This window comes from Macrobrachium rosenbergii, chromosome 24, assembly GCF_040412425.1.
Source record: "Macrobrachium rosenbergii isolate ZJJX-2024 chromosome 24, ASM4041242v1, whole genome shotgun sequence".
Classification (NCBI taxonomy): domain Eukaryota; kingdom Metazoa; phylum Arthropoda; class Malacostraca; order Decapoda; family Palaemonidae; genus Macrobrachium; species Macrobrachium rosenbergii.
This window is the reverse complement of record NC_089764.1, coordinates 15,017,349-15,039,632: the sequence shown is the minus strand read 5'-3', so window position 1 is coordinate 15,039,632 and position 22,284 is coordinate 15,017,349. Positions and strand designations below refer to the sequence as shown.

Genomic DNA, 22,284 nt, shown 5'->3' with positions numbered 1-22,284 from the left:
TGGTAATCGACTACCGGAAATTGAATTCCCACACCGTCCCTGATCGAATGCCAATGCCAGTCATTAATGAGGACTCTCGATGAAGAATCCAAGCATATTCTATGCCAGTAGAGTTTTGAATGCGTTTAGCTGAGATGTTGAAAACGTATCGGTTTATCTTGATGATGTAATAATTAGTCATTTAAATAAAATGAATCATCAAAAATTCAGTACAACAGAAAGGGAATGTTTGGCATTAGTCTGGGGTTATTACAGAAATTTAGACACATTTTGCTAGGACATAAAAATAGCAAAAATTGTTCTTAGGAAAGATCATAAAGCGTTCCATTTGTGATCTTTTCAAGAAAAGGGCCTTTACAGGACTAGGTGCCGTCTTGATGCAAAAATAAAACAATGAAGTTCTATAGATATGTTTGGTTCATAAAATTAATGTTCTTACAGATCATAAACCCATTTGTGATCTTTTAGCGTATTAGAATTTGCCCCAGAATTTAGATACATACCTGGTAGATATAACACATTAGCTGACGCCTTATCTAGATCACAAGAAGAGAACGAGAAACAAATTACCACTCATAATTTCGCCTTCAGTTGTCAAATCACAGACTTAGATTTAGACAAAGTTCGTCAGGAACAACAAAAGGATTCTAGAATAAGGGAAGTAATTGGTAACCTCTTGCAAGGTGAGAAAAATTCAGTTTCAATTGATAGATGGGTTATTGTACAAGACTTCAGACGAACCAAATGCTTGTTCACGTTTGTACATTCCTAATACACTAATACAAGACGTTTTAGAAATAACCCATCCATACAAGTTATCAGGACATCCTGGAATTAAGAAAACATGTAGAACAATCACTAGAAACTATTTTTGGCCTCGATGTAGTGAGGATGCTACTCGATTTGTTCAGAATTGTACCCTATGTAATATACATAAGGGGAATGTCAACGTTAAGGCTCCTCTGGAAATGTATCCTTCAGAATTAAATCCTTTTCAAGTAGTCACAATGGATTTCTTAGGTCCATTCCCGAACACCATCAGAGGAAATAAACAGATTTTAGTTTTCATTGACTATTTGACCAGATACGTAGAAATTGTTCCAACTAGAAACAGAGAAGCATCAACGGTGGCAGAAGCCTTTAAGTCTAGAATTATAACCAGACATTCATGTCCTCAAGTTTTGCTCTCAGACAATGCTGCTGAATTTACTAGTGACATTCTAACGAATTTGTGTGACTTTTATGAAATACAGAAATGTCAAATAACAGCATATAAGCCAAGCTCAAATGGAGCAGTAGAAAGAACAAATCGCAAGATAAAGGATGTTCTGAAAACATTGGTAACCCCTAGCACTGAAGACTGGGACTTGACTCTCGAAGACATACAATTTACTCTAAACAACACAGTAAATGAATCAATAGGAGAAACTCCTCATTTCCTATTGTATGGCTACCAAAAGAGAATGCCAAATTCACTTTTGGATGATGCCGCACCACCCAGACGTACGTACAACTACGAGGACTATATTGCTTGGAAGACAAGACGTACGTATGAGACCGTTAAAGTCACCAGGGCTAGATTAAAGGAGTTACATAAAAAATCTAGTAAGTATTACAATAACAGATCCACCATACCCTCGTTAAAGGTAGGACAACAAGTTTATGTACTCAATCATGTTCTTGAAGGACCTAATATTAAAGTATCACCAAAATTTCGAGGTCCATATAGAGTTTTAGAAGTTTTGAAGTTGAATAAATTCAAGTTAATGCATGAAATTACCTTGAAAGAATCCATTGTACATTGGAACCACATTAAAGTAGTTCATTCAGAACCTTGGTCGTCTACCCAGTTAAAAGATTTGTCCAATAAAGATAAGATAGATAATAAAATAGAATCTTCAATGACCCCAAGGTATAATTTGAGAAGAAGGTAATGGCAAGTGCAATGGTAAACAAATGTAGTTGATAAGATTTTTACTGCTTAATAACATTATTTCAGCAAATGGATTGTATGGTGGGTGGCAGTGAGTCAAATTGTGAACTCACTCGTACAACTAAGGAAGGGAGCCATCATCAAGGAGCATGGCAAGGTTAAGATGATACAGGACCTAGCCATTGTTAAGATCCAGACGGACTCCATTATCGATCAGAGAGAGCAGTTAGTCCAGCTGAGCAATCAGATACAGGCAGGATTACAAAGTGTCCAAGATAGAAATTTGTACGACATGCTCTCCAAGTTGCAGAGGGACATCGATAGTGTTATGCCAAGGAAAGTAGTAAAGCGATCACTCATACCCTTTATAGGCGTCGCTTTACACAATCTCTTTGGAGTGGCGACCGATGGTAATGTTGAAAGGCTAAAGGAAAGAGTGGCTCAACTTGAAAATTGGGCTTCTGAGCAGGGCACTGTCTATAATAAAGTAATAGGAAATGTCAATCAAAATCAGAAAATGATCACAGTGCTGAAAGAATTTGTGAATAGTGCCCTCCATAATGTTTCATCAGAAATTGCTAGAATCCATCAAACAGAAATGATGGAGCAACTGCTCATAGAAACAAGTAATTTCCTTCTGGAATACAAGGAATTACTCAATGCAATCATGATGGCAGGTAAAACCTGCTGTCGCCTTTTCTGATAACCCCTAGTGAAATTGAAGCCATTATTCAGAAATGTGTTGTGAACAATCACTTGAAGCCACTAGTAGAAAATATAGTGGACTATTATGGCCTGATCACAGTGAAAGTGGTAGCCAATCAAATCATACTAGTGATCCCTTTCAACAATCCAGACATCAACTCATTGATGTCAGTCTATCCATTCCCAATGGTAGTAGATAATAAGTCCATTGTACTAGAAGGAACAGTTCGACACTTTGCCTTGCAGCATGATTCTTTCCTAGTGACTGAAATTCCCGAACATGAGTTCAGGGAATGTGTCATGCTTAATGATGGTGTAGATGTTTGTAACATTGTGAATTTCTATGAACCCTTGAATGCTCTTCATTGCCTAGATGATCTTGTAAATAACAAGAATGGTAAGAACCATTGTAAGTACCTACCGTTTACAGAAACTTTCAAGGCTCAAATCATTGATGATGAAATTTTTGTGTTCTCAGCAAACAGATTGAATGCTAAGATTGACTGTAAGTCAAACAAAACAGAAGTAGTTTTCATTAATGTACACTCGTTTTCATCTGCTTGTGAATTGGTTATTTTACATAATTTGTATTACAAACCTACAGTCTTCACGACATACAGTTTGAATTTCAGTAAAAGTGTACATCAGTTTGCAGTTATTAACGAATTTCAACTTTCAGAACTGGAATTGGAGACATTCACAAAGCTAGAAGAGGTTCATACTTTCTTTCATACATATAAGATCGAGATTTCTCCTATCATGTCATTCATAAATGTCATTCTTTTGGTACTGTTTGCTTTTATTTCCTTTATAATTGTCAGGAAATTAATATTGAATAAGCTTACCTTAATCAAAGACATGATGGACAGAATCCTTCCTAGAGAGTAATAGCGTTTACCATTGACTTGCCACTTGAACATTTGATGATTGATTTTTTTTATTTTTACAATTTATGATTTCTTTAATAACAATCAGATATGTTATCATGATTGATAACCAGAGAGTAATAGGCATTTGATATATTTACTTTGCCATAATTTTCTGCATTTAGTTTGAGTATTTGATATATAAATTCATACTTAAGTCTTGTTTGCATTTATTGATTGTTAATAGAAATTATTGAAATTGAAATTATTGACTAGTCAAGTTTTTCTTTGAATGTATATTATAGGCATTCATATAAATTTATTTCCATACACCTGCTTATATGAATACTTTATTCAAATTCGCATTACATTTGTAATGGTTTTGTATATTGTTGAGTTGGTTATCTACTTGCATTGTAGTCAATGCAGGTAGGTGACCGAGTGATGTTATGCAGTGAATAAGTATGGGATTCACTGATCGGGATTATGAGAGAGAGAGAGAGAGCGAGAGACGATGTTGATAGTTTAAAATGATGAGCCATGAGACCAAGTAAATTGAAGACTAACCATAACAAACCTCCAAGATGTGGGAAAGGAAGGAGGCGCTAGAGGAATCAAAAGGTCAGCAAAATTGACCTGATTTGTCCTTGCCAAAAGTGGGAGTTAAGATTGAACCATTAAGAGTAAAGTAGACGTCCTCAAGGAGGCGGAGTTTTATTCAACATAGGTCCAGAGTTCATTCTGATCAATTTTTAGCCAGAGTTATTTTGAAAACCAATTGGGTAGGATTTGTGTCACTCAACTCTCTAACATCAAGAAATTTCTAAGTCCAGTGTGGCTGGCCGTGTGAAATAGTTTAGTGTTAAGAATAAAACTTATGAAAAACCGTGCCCGGCGAATACTTACCCCCTCCTGAAAAGTAGAAAGTATTAATAGACAATTTCAACCTAACTTACCGAGTCCCCTGCGTTACTATCAAGTGAAAGTCAACAGACAGAAACAGAGTCATTCATATGTGGTGCAACGCAATACAATACAAGTAAAGGGCACCGCATAACATATGTATAGAATATACTGTAGGCTAGCTGCTGTTTACGTATACGATTACCATATTGTAAGCTATCCTAACTCTGGTTAGTTTTATTCAATTTCTCTTTATACTGAATTATCATAAGTCAATCTGCATTGAACCTGCAGAATTAGCTGACATTAATAATTACTATACTGTATATGTATAGAGTATACTGTGTAGTGTAGGCTTGGCTACATATATGTATACATGGTACCGATTACCCTAGTGTAGGCTAGGCTATATTCGACTTACGATTATTTCAACAAACGATGGGTTTTTTGGAACCTAACCCCATCGTAACTCGAGCACTACCTGTATAGGTATGTATCTTTTACCATCTACTGTGATCCGACATGCAAGGCACAATCAATTTGGCTATTAACATCTAGAGTACTTTAAAAAGAAAAAAAGGCCTGGTACAACGTATGTTCACTTGTACTAACTTGAATAGCCTACATCTTAACTCTCAGCTTCACAGAGCCTATTCACAGCCTAGGCTTACGTGACAACTTTTGTGTATTGTTCTCCATTCGAAAATATTATAGTACAAAACTTAAAATATGGTGATTTGCATTTTCAATTTGCTGGAACAAGTCTAGATTTCCACTCTCTCTCTGTCCCAATTGTTATACTGTTAACAGAAAATAAAAATTTTGAAATTCTGAGCCAACTATGCACATTAGGAATTTTCCATATCAAGAGAATGAACTGTACATGCTTAATATTGCTATCCAGTAGATAGGAACTGTGCATTATTTGTCTACCTACACTATCACTTTGATTACATTTTGTGTTTCAAGCTGTCTGCTTACAGCGCACTCATACGGGAGTTTTTTCTGGCATTATGTGGACGCAGCGAGTAAGCCTTTAATGAAGTAATATAGCTAAAAACTAAGTTTATTAGAACAATGTTTATAAGGCAACTGTTAATGTTCTATATGTTAGGCTTAAACATGCTATCTCATTGCCTCAAAATCAATAGCTATCGTTATGCCACAGCAATTTTAAGAGAAATAATTCCTACATGCATAAAACTTAATACAATTAGCTATATAATCATCTTTTTATTACACATTAAAATTTTATTGGAATAATTTCAGATCTAGATTTCTCAAGTGCCAAACTTACAGGATCATAGACAATGGAGGCATCTGAAGGCAAAACAAAGCAAAGCATCAAGTCAGGCAGTTTCCAAGTTTTGCAAATACGTACTATTTTAACTCTTCCTTAACATTTGCAAACTTACTTTAAAATAAGCCTGACCGGAAATTTACAGGAGTCTTGGAAGCAAACCAAAGCAAAAGGCTACTTTCCTCAGTGCAAATGTGGGAAGTAAAGTTGCAGAGGGTTCTGGGGGCTAGCCAATAGAACAATATTCCTGTGCCTGTAGCCAATCACAGTACACTACCTTTAGGCAATTTTTATGCTTGTTCTGTCCTTCAATAGTTGTGACACCAGTTTTAATAGCCACAAGTCAGTCAATCCTTCACATATTGTCTCTGTACCTTCTAGTCCTATTATGTATTCTCCTACAAAAAATATTTAATGAACAGTAACATTTGCTTTACATTAAATGCACTGAACACCCTTCCTTATTAACAACAACTCTAATTATAATTTTTAGACCTAAATACAAAAGAACTCATATGAAATTTAGGCTGTAAAACCACAGCAATGGCCCCCTTCCAGCCATTCATCACTCAGGACTAAGAAAAGAGGGATTTAACCCTTAGGACTAAAAGGAGTTAAAAGTGATTGGACTGCAAGACAAGAGGGATCCAGAAAATAAAAAGTGCAAGTATCTAAAAGTGGAGCTGGGAGAAAACTCCACAGTTACACTAAGAAGTAAAAGCGTGAGACTGGAGTCCAAGATGGCAGAAAGGAAGCATGAATAGAGATAAAGTAAAAAAGCTAAAACAGAGTGTAGCTGGGAACCAAAGAAATGCTCAGTACACCCTTTAGTAATGCCTACAGAACGCACAAGGTGCACTGATGAAGTAACCCCCCTATGGGGGTAGAAATGTGAAAGTTTATTTACGTCAGCTGGCATGGAACAATTATGGATATGAAATCATGAAGTAGAAACATTAAGGACCCTTCCTGTACTTGAACAGAACTCAACAGCCCGCTTGCTTTAAAATTGATATTGATCATTATTATTACAAGGCTCCCTGCTCTCTTAGTAATTTCAAAGGCACAAATAAAAGAAAAAGTTAATACATGCCAGCAGATAAATCTTATAGAAGTCGTTAAAAGGCATACACGCTGCCTAATCGAGGCTGGGCTCAAGTGAAATTAATGACAGCTAAATAATTAGTGTAGTTACCTTTCAAATTTACCAAAAATACTTTAGTGTATTATTTTCTGTTTGTGACAAGACTAAAACAGCTTTGTAAGTAACATCTGTACTGGAAAAAATAAATTTCAGATATAGCGTATGAAAAATAAAATCCAGTTTTTTCATACTGAAGCTGAACTGCCATCAAGTACAATGACTACAATATTGGTTTGTGAAACTTCATTCATTCAATTTTATATTATGATTAATATAAGCTATAGCTTCTGCAACTGCTTCTACACCACAAACAAACACGGTTATTTAATGTCGTAGTAGCATTAAAAATGAACTCACTATTGGGCAATGGAGATAGTGACTGCTGTCTGTTATAATTATTCGAGAGTCCATGCAGGTGATTCATTCCACAAAATGTTGATGGCTGCTGCATTCCCAGGAGAGCTGCATTGGGGAACTGCTGTGAGCCCATATTCATATAGGGGTTTGTTATCCCTGACTGCCTGGTAACATTACATACTGGTACATTGTTCAACTGATTGTAAATAGAACTGCCTCCCCCAATGCTCAGTGAATTCTGCAAAAAATTGACAAAATTAAACATGGCCTTCAAATTTAATTACTTCAATCTGACAACAAAAAATAACTGGTAAATTAAATTTATTTAATCTATAATGGAAATATTCACCATGTTTACTCTTAATACTTTATATACTTTTAAAATGCCCGAGATAAGAATAAGTTGACTTTAGAATATGCAGATATACACTACTCAAATCACTGTGTTATGAACTCCAAGAGTATATGGAATTCAAATATTCCTTCTACTGGCATTTGTCGACAGCCTCTATATACCAAAATCATGGAAGCTTTTACGTCACTATGGTATTCCAGCTGCATATTTACAGTTAATTGAAATTACCCATGGACAAAGATCATGGTACTCTAGTCCTGGCAAATGAATTTGCTGTAAACGGAGAGATACTACAAAGCAAAATCCTGTGCTCTGGGGTTAAGACCATTCAGCACCATAAAGCAAACTCCGTAAGCATACCTAGAAGATAATGAGGTGTGTGTCATGTCTTAAGTTTTGTTAAGTGATGTCATAAATATTGTGTTTAAACTGAATATATCCTAATTTTACAAAATTTAACTCTTTAAAACTAGGGCACCTACTCCACATCAACCATTTATCTGTTTTAGTTTTACTCTCCTCTACTGCCATATAATATTTGTGTGCACAAAACAATGCGATCCATTAGCAATGGTTGCTGCAACCACACCAACTCACTCTCTCGGTGTACGTTAAATTGTATAATCCCGTTCGAAGTCTTACATAAACCATCAGTCTACTTACTTGAAAGTAATGAAGACAACTTGGTAACAAATACATAAGGGAAAATGCAGACTTCCAACTAAGCCTACAAACACCCATTCCTTCTACATAATTGAAATAAATCTTTGCGTAAAGTAAAATTCAAAAGACCCGCTAAAGTGCAATAGTCCATCAACAATGATTAGAATAAAAACTCAACACTATCATCTCTCTGCTATACAGTATTCAAAATCTTTCTAAATGATCTTTGACAAGGATGGATTCCTACCATTTGAATCCAATTTCTTCATGTAGTTTCAAAACGACCTGCCTCAAACTATGCACACAACTACGACCTTTTTAGTAATAATGAGACCAAAGGGACTAAACTGACCTTAGATTAACAGCCTTACAATAGTCAAAACATGCAAAGCATAAAGCATGCTACGCTAGACAAGTTTTTCAATGTATAAAAAGGCACATGGGAAACTTGAATTGAAGCCTTGTGTAATCTGCTCCAATGAAGACAGAACACAAGGCCCACTTCCTTCTGGATGCTGATTTAATCTCTACATCAATACAATCTAAAAGCAAGTCTTTAATCAATGCATGGATTTCCTTCTTACCATCAGGTCAGCAAGAGTTATATCTTTGATATCTTCTTTATTACTGTCAGTAACATTATTGTTCTGACAATTCATAAGGATGGCATCTTCTATTGTAGGACTTCCAGGTTCACTGAAATGAAAAATATAATTGCAATCAACCCAAGTGTTATTGTTTATCTTTAAAAAAGATTAAAAAATATCCAATTTTCACTCAAGAATTTTTAACAACCTTACAGACCTTGTGGTGGAAGCCCTAATTCGGTGAGATACATTGGGGGAGAAGTTACTGGAACATCCTGACTGGGGCGATTCATCCAAGTAACTAAACATATTACTGCGGTTGCAAACCTGCAATAATGACAGTCCATTTACAGAGTGAAGAAATATGAAATTTAGGCTAACTTACAATCACTACCAAGTACCTTACTCATGGAACTGCCATGCAGTGAGGTAGCTCTTGCACAAAAAAAAAAATTATGCCTTTGATAGGCTTCACACACCAGGACCTACCTCACATCCCCAAGTGTATGTAAATTACTCTTTTTTTCTTTCTTTTTTTTTTTTAAATCTATAATTAGGATTGCTTTTCCATAAGGTTTTTGTAATTTCCCTTAAACTTTATTCCTCCCTGCAGTTTGAAAGGGAAGCAAGCAGGAGTCCACATATCCTTGCAACTGAATAAGTTCTATAGGCACTGTACATATGCGCAGTCACTAGGCATGCACTGCATCTAATATTTCTTGGTTTATTTAGTATGCAGATTAAAAAAATAAACAAGCATAACACAATATCAACTTGATACAGAGATGCATAAGTACGAGTTATCAAAAGACAGTGGTCTGGTTAAACTAAGGTATACTTAGCTTTTAACACCAACTTTAACCAGTGATTGTTAAACCTGTGGATGATGATGACTGACATTGGAACTAAGGAGTGTCAAAATTATTATGCTTATATTATGCTTGTTTTAATTTTTTTTTTATCTGCAAGCAAAATATACTATAAGGCATGTTATACCCCCAAAAACTCCCACTGCATCAAATTGCAGAATGCTGTAATGTGAGAAAGGGTTGTTATCCCCTCTCTATTCCAAGTCTTGACTACATACTTCCATTCTGAGGTGGCAAATTTTAACACAATCTAAGGCTGCATTTATTAGTGTTCGACTGTTCACACAAGCTTGTGTAGCAGCAGACCCACTGCAATAGACAGCAGTCATCTACAAAAAATGACACTGGAAACTCACTAGAATGTAATTAATCAAAACAGTTTATGGCTATTGCAAACAGGCTAACACTGAAAAACGTTATTTTCATGATAAAAATAACAATTGTAATTTGTATTTTTCATAGCTTAACAAACCTGAGGTCTTAACATTAGGATAAACCTTCTGGCACCAGCTGGAAACCTGTTTAAAAACAAAAAATCGTATATGCAAGAAACTTGTAGCATCTGGCATCTGATATGCAGATGAAGTGGAAGCAGGTCAGACACACAGCTGGAACCACATGATGCATTCAGGCTTTCTTCCAACCCAGGATAAAACATAAGAGGGGTGGCTAGAGGTGGGCAGTCATGTTAAGACCTCAGGTTTGTTAGCTATGAAAAATACAAATTTATTAAAAATTTGTCATTTGTTCATACACGGAACAAACCCTTGGTCTCAACATTAGGATAGACTTAACACTTGGAGGGAGGTATAAGAATCCTGAACCAACTGGAAGTTCAGCACACCTGATCACTCTTTCTAGAAATTAGAGATTGGGAAGAGGACCTAAGCCTCCAAGTTGTTTGATAAGTGGGTATCTAACACCCAGTCCACTGGGTTTAAATACAATGCAGCAAGCTAGATTCATTGCATACATGGATGTCAAGAGAACTATATCTGTTCAAGCAGCAAACCATGCCAGCCGCAGGAAACGGGTTTGCCACCAATGCTCACTCCCCTTGCTGGAGAGAGATGTACAGGCAACTGAGAAGCAAATTTGTATGTTGTATGGAACATAAAAATGCTGTAACAGTATGGCTGCAACACTCGCCTGCATCAAACCTGTTCCAGCATATGATGCGTCTTATTCTTCAAAACTGCCCGTAGGTAGAGAAGAAGGTAGAGAAGAAAGGAAAAAGAGAAAGAAAAAAGACCAGTCATGACACCCATTCTCTCTTCCACACAATCATCTTAGGCAAGATACAAACTGTCCCACCAGGGGCACTGAATGAGCTACACTTGTTGAGCAGCCACCACTGGACCCAAGGAAAAAGTGTCCAAGGACCTGTGGGCAATGTAGAAGGAAGTGAACATGGTCTGATGAAGCCAAGAACCAGCATTCAAAACCCTATGAACAAACAAGTTCTTCTTAATTGCCAAAGAGGAACCTATTCCTCTGATGTCATGTACCTTAGCATGCACAGCATTGGAGACTGAACTTGACGCTGAGGCATAGGCTCGCCTTACTACCTCATGGAGCCAAAACGAAACAGTATTCCTGAACACTTCTTTCTTAGTTCGGCCTGTGCAAACAAAAAGTCTACGGCACCTAGGTCTTAGGTGACAAGTCCTTTTCAGATAGCAAAGCAGTGCTCTGACAGGGCAAAGCAGTAATCTTGAGGATCGCTATTAACAAAATCCCCCAAGGGAAGGAATGGAAAACGAGGCAAATCTGTCATTGTGAACTGAGGTATTTTAAGTCTTAGCCACGAATTCTGGGACAAATCCTGAAGCCACAGACCCCCAACCCCTGGTGTGTTTTAACGTCATAATCTAGACCACGGAGCGCACCAACTCTCTTTGAGGAAGCCAAGGACAGGAGAAAAAGTTTTCAGTCAGATCACTGTCTGACGATTGACGCAGTGGCTCAAACGGAGCTCGAGTGAGACTACTCAGTACCAGAGTTAGGTCTCATGTAGGAGACTTGAGTTCCCTATGAGAACAAGACTGCTCAATGCTCTTGAACAACAGAGGTTTCCCAGGATGAAGAGATGTCCACTCTGACAGAGAACTAATCCTAAGGCAGCCCTGTAGCCCTTGACAGCAGAAACAGAAAGGGCTTTCTCTGTTCTGAGACAGATTAGAAGTCCGCTGTCTGTTGAACAGAAGTTCCGAGTGGAGAGAAACCCTGTTGACAACACCAATCACAATAGATGGCCCACTTGCCCTGATACACAGCCAACGAAGATCTCCCAAGGTAGCTGGACATCTGAGTCGCTGCTCTGCAAGAAAAAGCTCTCACTCGAAGAGATACTGGACAACCTACAGCCATGAAGAGACAGGGACACTACTGATTGGTGGTACCTCTCTACATGAGGTTGGCAGAGAAGACTGTGTCAAGGGGAATCCTCTCGGCACTGCTGACAGTAGAGACAGAAGCTAGGGTCATCCTGATATTCTTGGAACTCATCACTGTTCAGGACATGACGGACCAGGCAGATGGAGGGAAGGCGTAAACTTCCAGGTTGTCCCAAGGATGTTGAAGGGCATCCTCCACCACAGCAAATGGATCCGGGACCACAGAACAACTGGCCTCTAGTTTCCTGTTGAACCTTGTAGCGAAGAGGTCTAACATGGGTCTTCACCACAGATGAAACAGCCTGCCCACTATGTCCTGATAGAGACACCACTCCGTACCTAGAACTTGTCCCTGACGACTTAGCTTGTCAGCCACTACATTCCTTTAGCCTGGAATTTACCTGGCTATGAACTCTGCGTTGTCGATCGTCCACGGGTGCAATTCGACCGTCAGCGAGTGAAGTTGGCGCGACACCAGCGCCCCTGTTTGTTCACATACGCTATCACTGTAGCATTGTCCAACATCAGAACACGGAGTGACCTACTACCCTCTCCCTAAACTCCTGAAGACCCAGGAAGGCAGCTTTCAACTTCAACACAATGTGGAGCCGCTTGTCCCAAGTGCTCCACACCCCAGAAGTCAGGAGCTCTTCCAGATGAGCACCCCAACCTTCAGAGGATGCGTCTGAGAACATGAGATCTAGAGGGGTCAAATGAAGAGGAACTCCCACCATCAGGTTCTGATCGTCCAACCACCACCTGAGGTCACTCTTGCCTCTGGCAAAAGAGGGCCCTGGAGCTGAGGAGTCTCCTGCTAGGGACCAAAATTCCTTTAATCTCCACTGCAGGGACCAAATATGAAGATGGTCGTGAGGGACCAGCTTCCCCAGAGATGGTCAAGAGGCCCAGAACTACTTGCCATCAGTGAGCTGGTTGCTCCTCCTTCGAAAGGAAGGAGCAAGCAACTACCTTGAACCACTCTATCCTCTGGTCGAGTGGGAAAACTCTCGATGAGGTATAGAATCCTCTGGCTGGGAAGAAGATTGGACTTCTCCAGATTTATCATGATACCTAGGTTGTGACAAAACTGGAGAAGACGGTCCCAGTCCCAAATCGGCCTTTCCTGGGAGCTTGCTAAGACCAACCAATCGTCGAGATATCTCAATAGGCGAATGCCCTGAGCATGATCGCATGTCGACACTAGGGTTGAGACCCTTGTGAATACTTGTGCTGCTGTTGTCAGTCCAAAACAAAGGACCTTGAAATGGAACACTTGCTCCCCAAGACTAAAGTGGAGGAACTTCCTGGATTAAGGGTGGATAGGGATCTGAAAGTAGGCGTCCTTCAAGTCTACGGTCAACATGAAGTCATCATCCCTTACAGCTGCTAAGACTGTCCAGGGGGAGTATCCACTCTGAACTTCGTCTTCCGATGAAAAGGTTCAGAGTTGAGAGATCTATAACTGGTCTCCAATCATCAGAGGCTTTTGGTACCTGGAAAACTCGACTGTAGAACCCCGGAGAAGGATGAACTACTTTTTTCACTTCCCCTTTGTCCATCATCTTCCTCACATCCTCTTGTAGAGCTAAGCGCTTCGGAGAGCCTTGGGTGTAAACTAGGTGGAGGAGAGGCCAATTGGAGAGGAGGAGGAGGAGGTTACTTGAAAGTAGATACCCTACCAGAAGGACATCTACTACCCACGGTTACGCTCAGTGCATCTGCCATGTAGCCCAGTGGCTCGCCAGGCATCGCCCCACCGGTGGCAATGGGTGGGGAGTGGCCCCCAATCTATCGACGTTCTCCCCTGTCCTTGCCCATACTCCCCCTCCCTGGTTTTGAAGGACGACATTGAAAGGGACGTTGCTGAGGCTGCTTCCTTGGTGCTGGAGTTGGCTGGGAACCCTTGCTTGAAACTGCAGGTCTTGAAGACTTCCTGGGGGGGGACAGCCTACTCTGTCTTGGAGCGGAAGGGCAAGACTGAGATGAAGACTCAGCCACTGCCTGTTGGACAAGACGATCATTAGCGTCGGCCCAACGTCTAACGATTGCAGCTTCCAGTTGTTCCATAGGCAGGAGAAGCTGGGATCCAAGGAGATCTCCATTCTGTAACAAAAACAAAGAGTCCACATCAACTGATTTAGCTACCTTAGAGAGACGCATCCCTTCTCATCAGTATGAAGTTAGTCCATAAATTAGCCTTCAACTGGCCTAGGTATGACATGGCCTTAGCACTGTAGGGGCTTTCTCTTTGACACAATTGGTGAAGGATGATGGGAACAGATTTGGAGGTTAAAAAAAAACTTCTTTTTGCCTATCTTAATTTATTAACCTTAATGTTACAGTGGTCTGAAGACCTTCAAACAGAACCTTATCCTAATTTTATCTACATTTGCCACAGTTTATCAATTACCATTTTCCAATACCTAACACTATCAATAGTCAAAATATTATCAACAAATATCCCAACTCTGGCATATATCCCAAAATAGTTCCTTATCTTTCTCAGCACTCCATCTCAGAATAATCTAAGACAATCACGAAAGTCAACACACAATTTGGGGATCACCACGGAGTTTATTTTGGCTATGACATCCAAGCTGAGGGCAGAAATTACTTTGGAATTTCTTCATGAAGTTTTTTTTCTACACCAAAGCCCTCCTCTCCTTCCAAACAAGAACCTGAGATCTCATTCACAACAAAATCAACATACAGATTGTAGTAACCTATGGCAGACAAACTTTCAAACTAAACTCTTGCAGAACGGGATGAAGAAATCCTAACTACCGCTGAAGACCACAAATCTAGACACGAGACAGTCTGGAAGGCAGAAGAGGCACCCGAATCCAAGGTAGATGCTTCCTGAAAGATTAAAGAAGGACCATCAGCCTAACCTGATATAGTGTTAACCAAGGCTTCAAGCGAATGACATCAGAGTTGAGCTGTCTACTCAAAAGAGGTACGTAACTCATCGAGTAATACTTCCTATGAGGAGTCAGAGGAGAGGCGAGAAGCTTAAAAGATCTGTTAGAACACAGACTTATCCCGTCCCGAAACCAAAGAATTCACATGTTTAAGATTGAAGTAGCATGCCCAGAGCAATGCAACTCAAAAGAAGTTCTTACATCCTTCTTTGGTCCAAGTAAAGCTTCTATGCCCGTAAGAGTCATTAGAGGAGTAGCCTCAGACCTCTCAGAGAGATTGCTGAACTCATGAATGAGATCAATAACCTCCCTGTAGGAAGCAAGAAACTCTTGACTCTCCCCATCCTCTGCTTCATGCACAGGAGACTGACACTCTGAGGTAGATGGAAGAGAGGTATCTCAATCACTTGACGGACATAGGCTATCCCTTGCCAAAGAGGAGTCATTTCCACGAACGTAGGAACATCGCTGTGCATCAGCTCTTGGACCAGAAGCATGTATGTATGAAGTAATTACATAGCTATAGTTCTAACTCGCACAGCAGACTTTAAAAAATTGTGGTAGAGCTTCAATAGTTTAGTGTAGGTGACAAGCCCACCCACCAATGGAGTATTGGAAACGACTTGGCAGAAAACCTCATTCTGTTTGTGCCCTTATGTCCAAGAGAGGGGAAGAGGGAGGGCTCCAATCCGTAATTCCTTGTCAAGTATATATGAAACTATTTTATCATGAAAATAACATTTTCATATAAGTAACTTACCTAGTAATTACATAGCTGAAGCTCACATTGACAGGAGGTGGGATGCATGGACATATTCTATTCCAAAACATTAAGTTATGGTAATGACTTTGAAATTAAAAAAGTTCCCAACGTCGGAGACAATGCTTGTTGTTTCCTTATTTGGTAAGAGAGCTACTGCAAGTAATTACTGCCTCTGGTTGGTACTCCTCTTAACCTGTAGTGGCATGGAGGTATAGTAGTGGAGCGCTTCTATTTAGATGGGAGCTTTGCAGCGAAGGATATGTCCAATGGCTAGCAGAGCATCAATAAGTGCCCTTGCTCTGGGTACAGTACCAGAATAACAACAGACAATGCTTTCACCTACACTGAAAACACCACAACCCATCCACTGAGACCGGTGGGTACTCCAGGTACACTGTACCCCCTCGCTCCTAAAAATCCGACACCCTGCTTTAAGGCCAAGAGATAGGAGAAAAGTTTTCTATGATTCCTCACCCAATACCATGCCAGCCACTGATAATGGCCCCAAGGTACTGCAATTTTCAAACAGTTTCAACTTCTTTCAAATAGCGAGACGTGAAGACAGATTTGCACTTCCAGTAGGCTGACTGCAGCATGGAAGAATGACGTGTGCCTGAAAGCTAATTAAGGTGGAGACTTCCTAACATCATGAGCTTTCACTGTAAAAGTCAGCAAAACGCCCTCCTGACTCAGTGTGTGCCTCAGAAATTAAGTCTCTGATGAAGTAGGGCAATGCGTTCTTAGTTGGAGGGTGAGACGGGTTCTTGACAGAGCACCGGAGGTTACTGGATGGTCCTCTGATCTTCTTGATCTTGCTCAGGTAATATCTTAAAGCCCTAGCAGGAAAAAAGAACTCGCTCCTCTTCCTCAGAGCCAAGGTATCCATTAAGGTCTTAATGGAGAAAGAATGGGGCCAGAGCTTGGAAGGGACCTTGTTCTTGGTAAAAAATCCAAGGGTAAAGAAGCAAACTGCATCTCCTTGTGAAAAAATTTACCCTTTATTTTACTGATGTCTTGGAACTCACTAATATGTTAGCAGTAGCCAAGGCCACAAGGAAGTCTCTTCTGAGTAAGGTATCTCAGAGAAGAAAAATGAAGGGGTTGAAAAGCGGGACCTGTCAGCCACTTCAACAACACTAAGTCTAAGTTCCAGGAGACTGGATCTTCCTTTCCTGCTGAAACGTATCAGAAGACTTGACAAGGTCGTTAAGATTGGGATTGACACAAGATTCAGGACCCGTCTTTATACACTGAGCTAAACACAGATTGAAAACCTTTAATGGTGGAGAATGAGAGATTCCTAGATCTTGGATAAAGAAGGAAATCCACAATTGGGTCACAGTCATCTCAGAAGAAGAGATGTTGAGTCTGAGACACCAGCTTTGGAAAATCACCCATGCAGCCTGGAAGACGTGGCTAGTAAGTCGACGCCTGCATCTTGCAATAACCTTTGCAGTGCGTCTTGAAAACTCTTACGCTCTGACAAGATTCTGGACAGTCTGAAGCCTGTCAGAACAAGAACAGACAACCTTCTGGTATCCCTCAAAGTAAGGTTGTCTGAATAGACAAGGTTTTTAGGGGGCCAAGTCTCGGGAAGTCCACCCACAACTGTAGCAGGTCCTGGAACCATTCTTTCACGGGCCAGAACGGAGCTATAAGAATCATCGTAATGTTGCGATGAGCCTAAGGCTTGTTCAGCACTTCCCTGACAATGTTGAAGGATGGAAAAGAGTAGCCCAAGAGGACTCAACCTAAAACTGAGGACTTGGAAGAGAAGTCTAAGTCTGGGCTCAAAGGATGAAAGGCTTTCCTTCCAAAAGCCTACGTTCCAACCGCCAACATGCCAGTCCGACTTGATTACTGTACCGAGCTTATGGGAAACAATTTAGGTGTCTGGCCATTTCCCTGTCCCAGTTCCTACAGGAAGAATTGCAAAACTATTATGAGAAGTTGCCTAACTTGACGAACGTCTTAATGGGCGAGTCTCTCCAGTAGGCTCATCCACTGATGGCCTGAGAAAGATGAAGGGGTTAGAAACTTGTGGACCGTCCGAAGGTAGCTGGTGATTCTCTTGGCAAACAGAAAAACCTGGAAAGTCCAAGAGTTGAGACTTATCCCCGAATAGAGGAACTCTGGCGACGAGGCCCAACTGGGACTTCTGAAGGTAGATGATAATCTCAGTTCCTGAGAGAGAGGAGATGTACGAGTCCTTCGTGCACTTTTTCCTTTGAAGGGGATCGAAAAGCCAAGTCGTCCAGAAATAGACTGATGTTAATGTCTAATAAAAGAAGCCACTTGCTAGAGAGGCGAAGACTCCAACGAACACTTGAGGTACCATAGAGAGGCCAAAGCAAAGAGCCTGGAACTGGAATTCAGCTGCTGCAGGGCACCTGGGAGCTGGTACTGGGCACTTGGGGGCTGGCGCAGGGTGCTCAGGCGGCACAAGGTGCTCCGAGGGGAGACAGGCATTCAGACACTGACGTGGGGCGCCTGACGCCTGTGTGTCCTGGAAGACGAACCTCATATTTCCTGGCATCCAAATGGAAGGGAAAGTGGAAGCATGCATCCTGCATATCCAACGTTATCATCCAATCGCCCTGGTGAATGGATGAAAAGACTGACTGGTTCATCTCCATCTGAACTTCGTCTGCCAGACAAACAGATTGAGGGTGCTTACGTTGAGAGGTGGTCTCCCAAACCAGATGATTTGGGAACCATAAACAGACGGTAGAAATCATTTGAGTTGATGTCTATGACTCTCTTTCGAAGGAAAGAGGAGACGACCTCCAAAACGGAAGAATGTTTTCCCCAGAGCCTCTTGAGTAGGCCGTCAAAATGAAGGGAGAAGGGACCAAAAGAGGGCTCTCCATGAACGTAATGGAGAAGTCCTCCAGTGGAACCTTGACAATCCACTGTTCGGTCCCTCTGATACTCCACTTCTCCCAAAACTTGAGAAGACTGGCTCCCGCTTGTGCATAGAAGACTTCCTCATTTCTTGGACAAGGACTTGAGCTCCTCTTGATAGTTCTTGTTCCAAGTGGGACCTATCTTGTTGCATGGCATCTGTTGCCCATGCTAGAGGGTCCAAGGCCTGAGACGACAAAAAAGAGGAAGGCGATGGTTCCTTGAGGTGGCAAACAGGTCCAATGTCGGCCTGTCCTGTAGTATTGTAGATCCCGATAGACAAGGGAATCGAAGGTCCACTCGGTGGGAAGGACCTACTATTTGACAGCTCAGCTCGTCCGTCAGAATTTAGTTGGCCCAGAAAAACCAGTGTGATTAGACTCACTTGATTTGATCTGTCCAAAGTAGAAGGTCTCTTGCTGTCTGGCAGAGAGAAAAAGAGTGAGAGTGCCTCGCTTTGTATGTACGTTAGGACTATGGTATTGTCTGAATGGACTGCCAGTCTTTTGTTGTGAACTACGGTCAAGAAGCACGGAAGCCCGAGTCAATAGCTTTCAGCTCTGATGATGTGAAGGTTCTGTTCTCCCTGAGACCACGTCCTGGAAACTTTCCAGTCTAGAAGAGGACATTGGAGTGGGTCCTAGACTGGACTTGGGCTTACTCCCACAAAAGGGATGTTGCTGGAGAGGAGAGACAGTCTTAGAAACAAATGCTGACAAATCCTTGGGGCATTTGGAACAATGAGCCAGAAGATTCTAAGTCGATTCCTATTGGTGGTCCGGCTTCTGGTCTGAGTGACTCCTTCAGTGGAACAGGAGCTCCAAAAATCTCTTTCCTTCAAAACTCCCAAGGAGAAAAGAGCCACAAGTTCAAGGGAGCCATCCCTGATGGTTTGTCTACATGAGAAAGGACTCCTAGCCAGCCCGAGGTGAAGTCTCCAGAAACCACTGCAATCTTCAATCTTCTTGGCTAGCACTCTCACCATCCAGTCCAAGAAACTGATAACTTCAAACTACTCAAAGATGTCTTGACAAGGAGGTCAAGTTTTGCCGACAAAAAGCTTTAATTTTTGTCGACCAAAATGTCGAGCGTCAGGAAGGAGCTTCCCCAGTGGTGTAGGAAACAAACCTCCTAAGGATTAAGCACGAGGGATGAAAACCGAAGGAAGCCTTACCTTGCTCCCTCTTAGCAGAAAACCAAACTTCAATCTCCTTGAGTGCCTTCATAGAAGACAAGGAAAGCACCATGTGGGTAGCCTAGGCCTGTCATCTGGCTCCTAATCAGGCAGGTCGAGGTAGGAGAGACTGGGGCTAGCAGGAGCCAAAAAAGGATAAAAAAAGCTTGCCCACAAACAGTGAAGGAGCTGCATAGGCTAAAGACCCACGGTCAGAAACAGGAGCTTGGCGCTCCAAGCAGGAGACTGATACTGAAGAGATGGCGCCAGGCGCTCAGGAGCTGGCGCCAGACACTTGGGAGCCGATGCCAGGAGCTCGAAAGCAGGCACTGGGAACTTGGCATCAAGCACCAGGCGCTCAGAAACTGGCAGCGGACGCTGAAGAGCTGGGATTGGGTATTCATGAAGAGATGGGTGCTTGAACGAAGACCGGGGAGCCTGCAAGGGATCGTTGGGCACTTGGAGCCAAATACTGGTGCCCAAAAGACATACAGTGAGCTATCGCGGATAATGGGGGCCAGAACCCCCGCGATAAGTGAAATTCCAAAGTAGCATTGGCCCCTCCCTAGGGAGGCATATACTGTATATACATGGTATATATTTAAAGGCTTTACTGTATAGCCTTTCCCACACTGCTATGCACTTAAACACTGTATTACTATTTTGCAGTAATATGCATAAAAAAGGTCCCATATTTGTAATGTTTACGTTCTGAGAATCAGCTGACTGAAGCTGCTCACTACTAACAGAAAGAATTGGGTTGCCATAAAAGAAACAAATTTATCAATGAAATTATTTTTAATTCTGTACATAAAAGATTATGATACAGTAATTCATATTTCATTGAGGAGGAGAGAGAGAGAGAGAGAGAGAGAGAGAAATGTACTGTACAGCACAGTAGCTTGGGACGAAGACTAAGTCTTGACAAGCTGGTGATGAGAGTATACAGTATCCTTGAGTTGCTTATGTATGAAAGGAGTTTTAATTATTTTTACAGTGATTTAAGATGAAACATCAACAGTGATAAGATATTCTCTGTACCACAACGTGCCTTGTCCGAGTGCCTGTATTACTATTTTGATCTCCTATCACAGTAAATGCATAAAAAAAGATCGTCCCATATTTGTAATGTTTACGTTTTGAGAATCAGCTGACTGAAGCTGCTCACCAAACTAACGAAAGAATTAGGAAAATAATTTTTAGTTGCTAAAAGAAACAAATTTGTCAATGAAATTATTTTTAATTCTGTACAAAAAGTTTATGATACAGTAATTCATATTTCATTGAGAGAGAGAGAGAGAGAGAGAGAGAGAGAGAGAGAGAGAGAGAGAGAGAGAGAGAGAGAGAGAGAGAGAGAGAGAGAGAGAGAGAGAGAGAGAGAGAGAGAGAGAGAGAGAGAGAGAGAGAGAGAGAGAGAGAGAGAGAGAGAGAGAGAGAGAGAGAAGAGAGAGATGGTGTATACTGTACAGCACAGTAGCTTGGGACGAGACTGTATACAGTATCCTTGAGTTGCTTACGTATGAAATTCGGATTTTAATTATTTTTACAGTGATTTAAGATGAAACATCAACAGTGATAAGGCTTATGTACCACTCACATGCCTTGTCCGAGTGCCTGTGGGTATATATTTGGCTTCCAGTCAGCGCGTAATTTAACGTTCTTCTCAGAGATGAATAATCGCTGGCAAAATGGCTGCCGATATGGTGGTACTTTTCAATTTTAATTTTTCGATGAATATTTCACAAAAATCCGCGATGCAGTGAAGCATCTTTTTGTTTAACTTCATTTTGTACTGAATTATATGTCATAATGCAATGAACCAGCAGTACTAGCAGATATTAATAATTAATGGAATTAATGAAATATTTGGTCTTCATATATCGCGACTATTTTTGAAATTTCCGGAAAATCCGCTATATATTTTCTCTTATAATATACATACGTAATGGAAAAAATCCACGAAGTCGTGAATCCGCGATAGTTGAAGATGCGTTCAGGAGAAATAATCCGGGCTGTCCCAAGCACTGCAGGAAGGTTGAGGACTGCACTCGGCGCCTTAAACCGTTAACTGGGCAGCGGAGAAGAGAGGCCAGCATTGCTGGCTTGCCTCTTCAATGGACAAGACAAATCTAGAAAGCACTTGTGGCACTTCCAAGTCCAGGCTGGAGTCTTGAGAGTTGAACAACTGACACGCATCCACAGAGACGCCTTTCCAACGGCTGTCTGTTGAAGCCTGGGATCGATCAACAGGCTCAACTGAGGGGGTGACTACCCATGGGCAAACCCACCGACCTCTCTTGGACCTCCAGTATGACTCCTCACAGGTTTAGGGGGGTATGAAAGGGACCTACGTCTAGGAGAATCGGCGGAAAGAGCAGCCACCTCCCCCACTTCCACAAAACCTTTTCCTGTGGAGACGTCTTTCTTGTGGCTGTCTACTGATA

General features: G+C 41.1%; 1 protein-coding gene across 2 annotated transcripts in view; it reads right to left on the bottom strand.

Annotated features, from left to right (window-relative positions):
• orb (polyadenylation element binding protein orb) overlaps positions 1-22,284 on the bottom strand; it is a 208,534-nt gene that overhangs the window by 103,505 nt on the left and 82,745 nt on the right. For both annotated transcript variants that reach the window (XM_067126228.1, XM_067126227.1), the window contains exons 5-7: positions 9,031-9,140; positions 8,811-8,922; positions 7,209-7,446 (exon numbers count right to left, since the gene is read on the bottom strand). In XM_067126228.1, the coding sequence (XP_066982329.1) occupies positions 7,209-7,446; positions 8,811-8,922; positions 9,031-9,140 (460 nt within the window). The remainder of the gene's footprint in view (positions 1-7,208; positions 7,447-8,810; positions 8,923-9,030; positions 9,141-22,284) is intronic.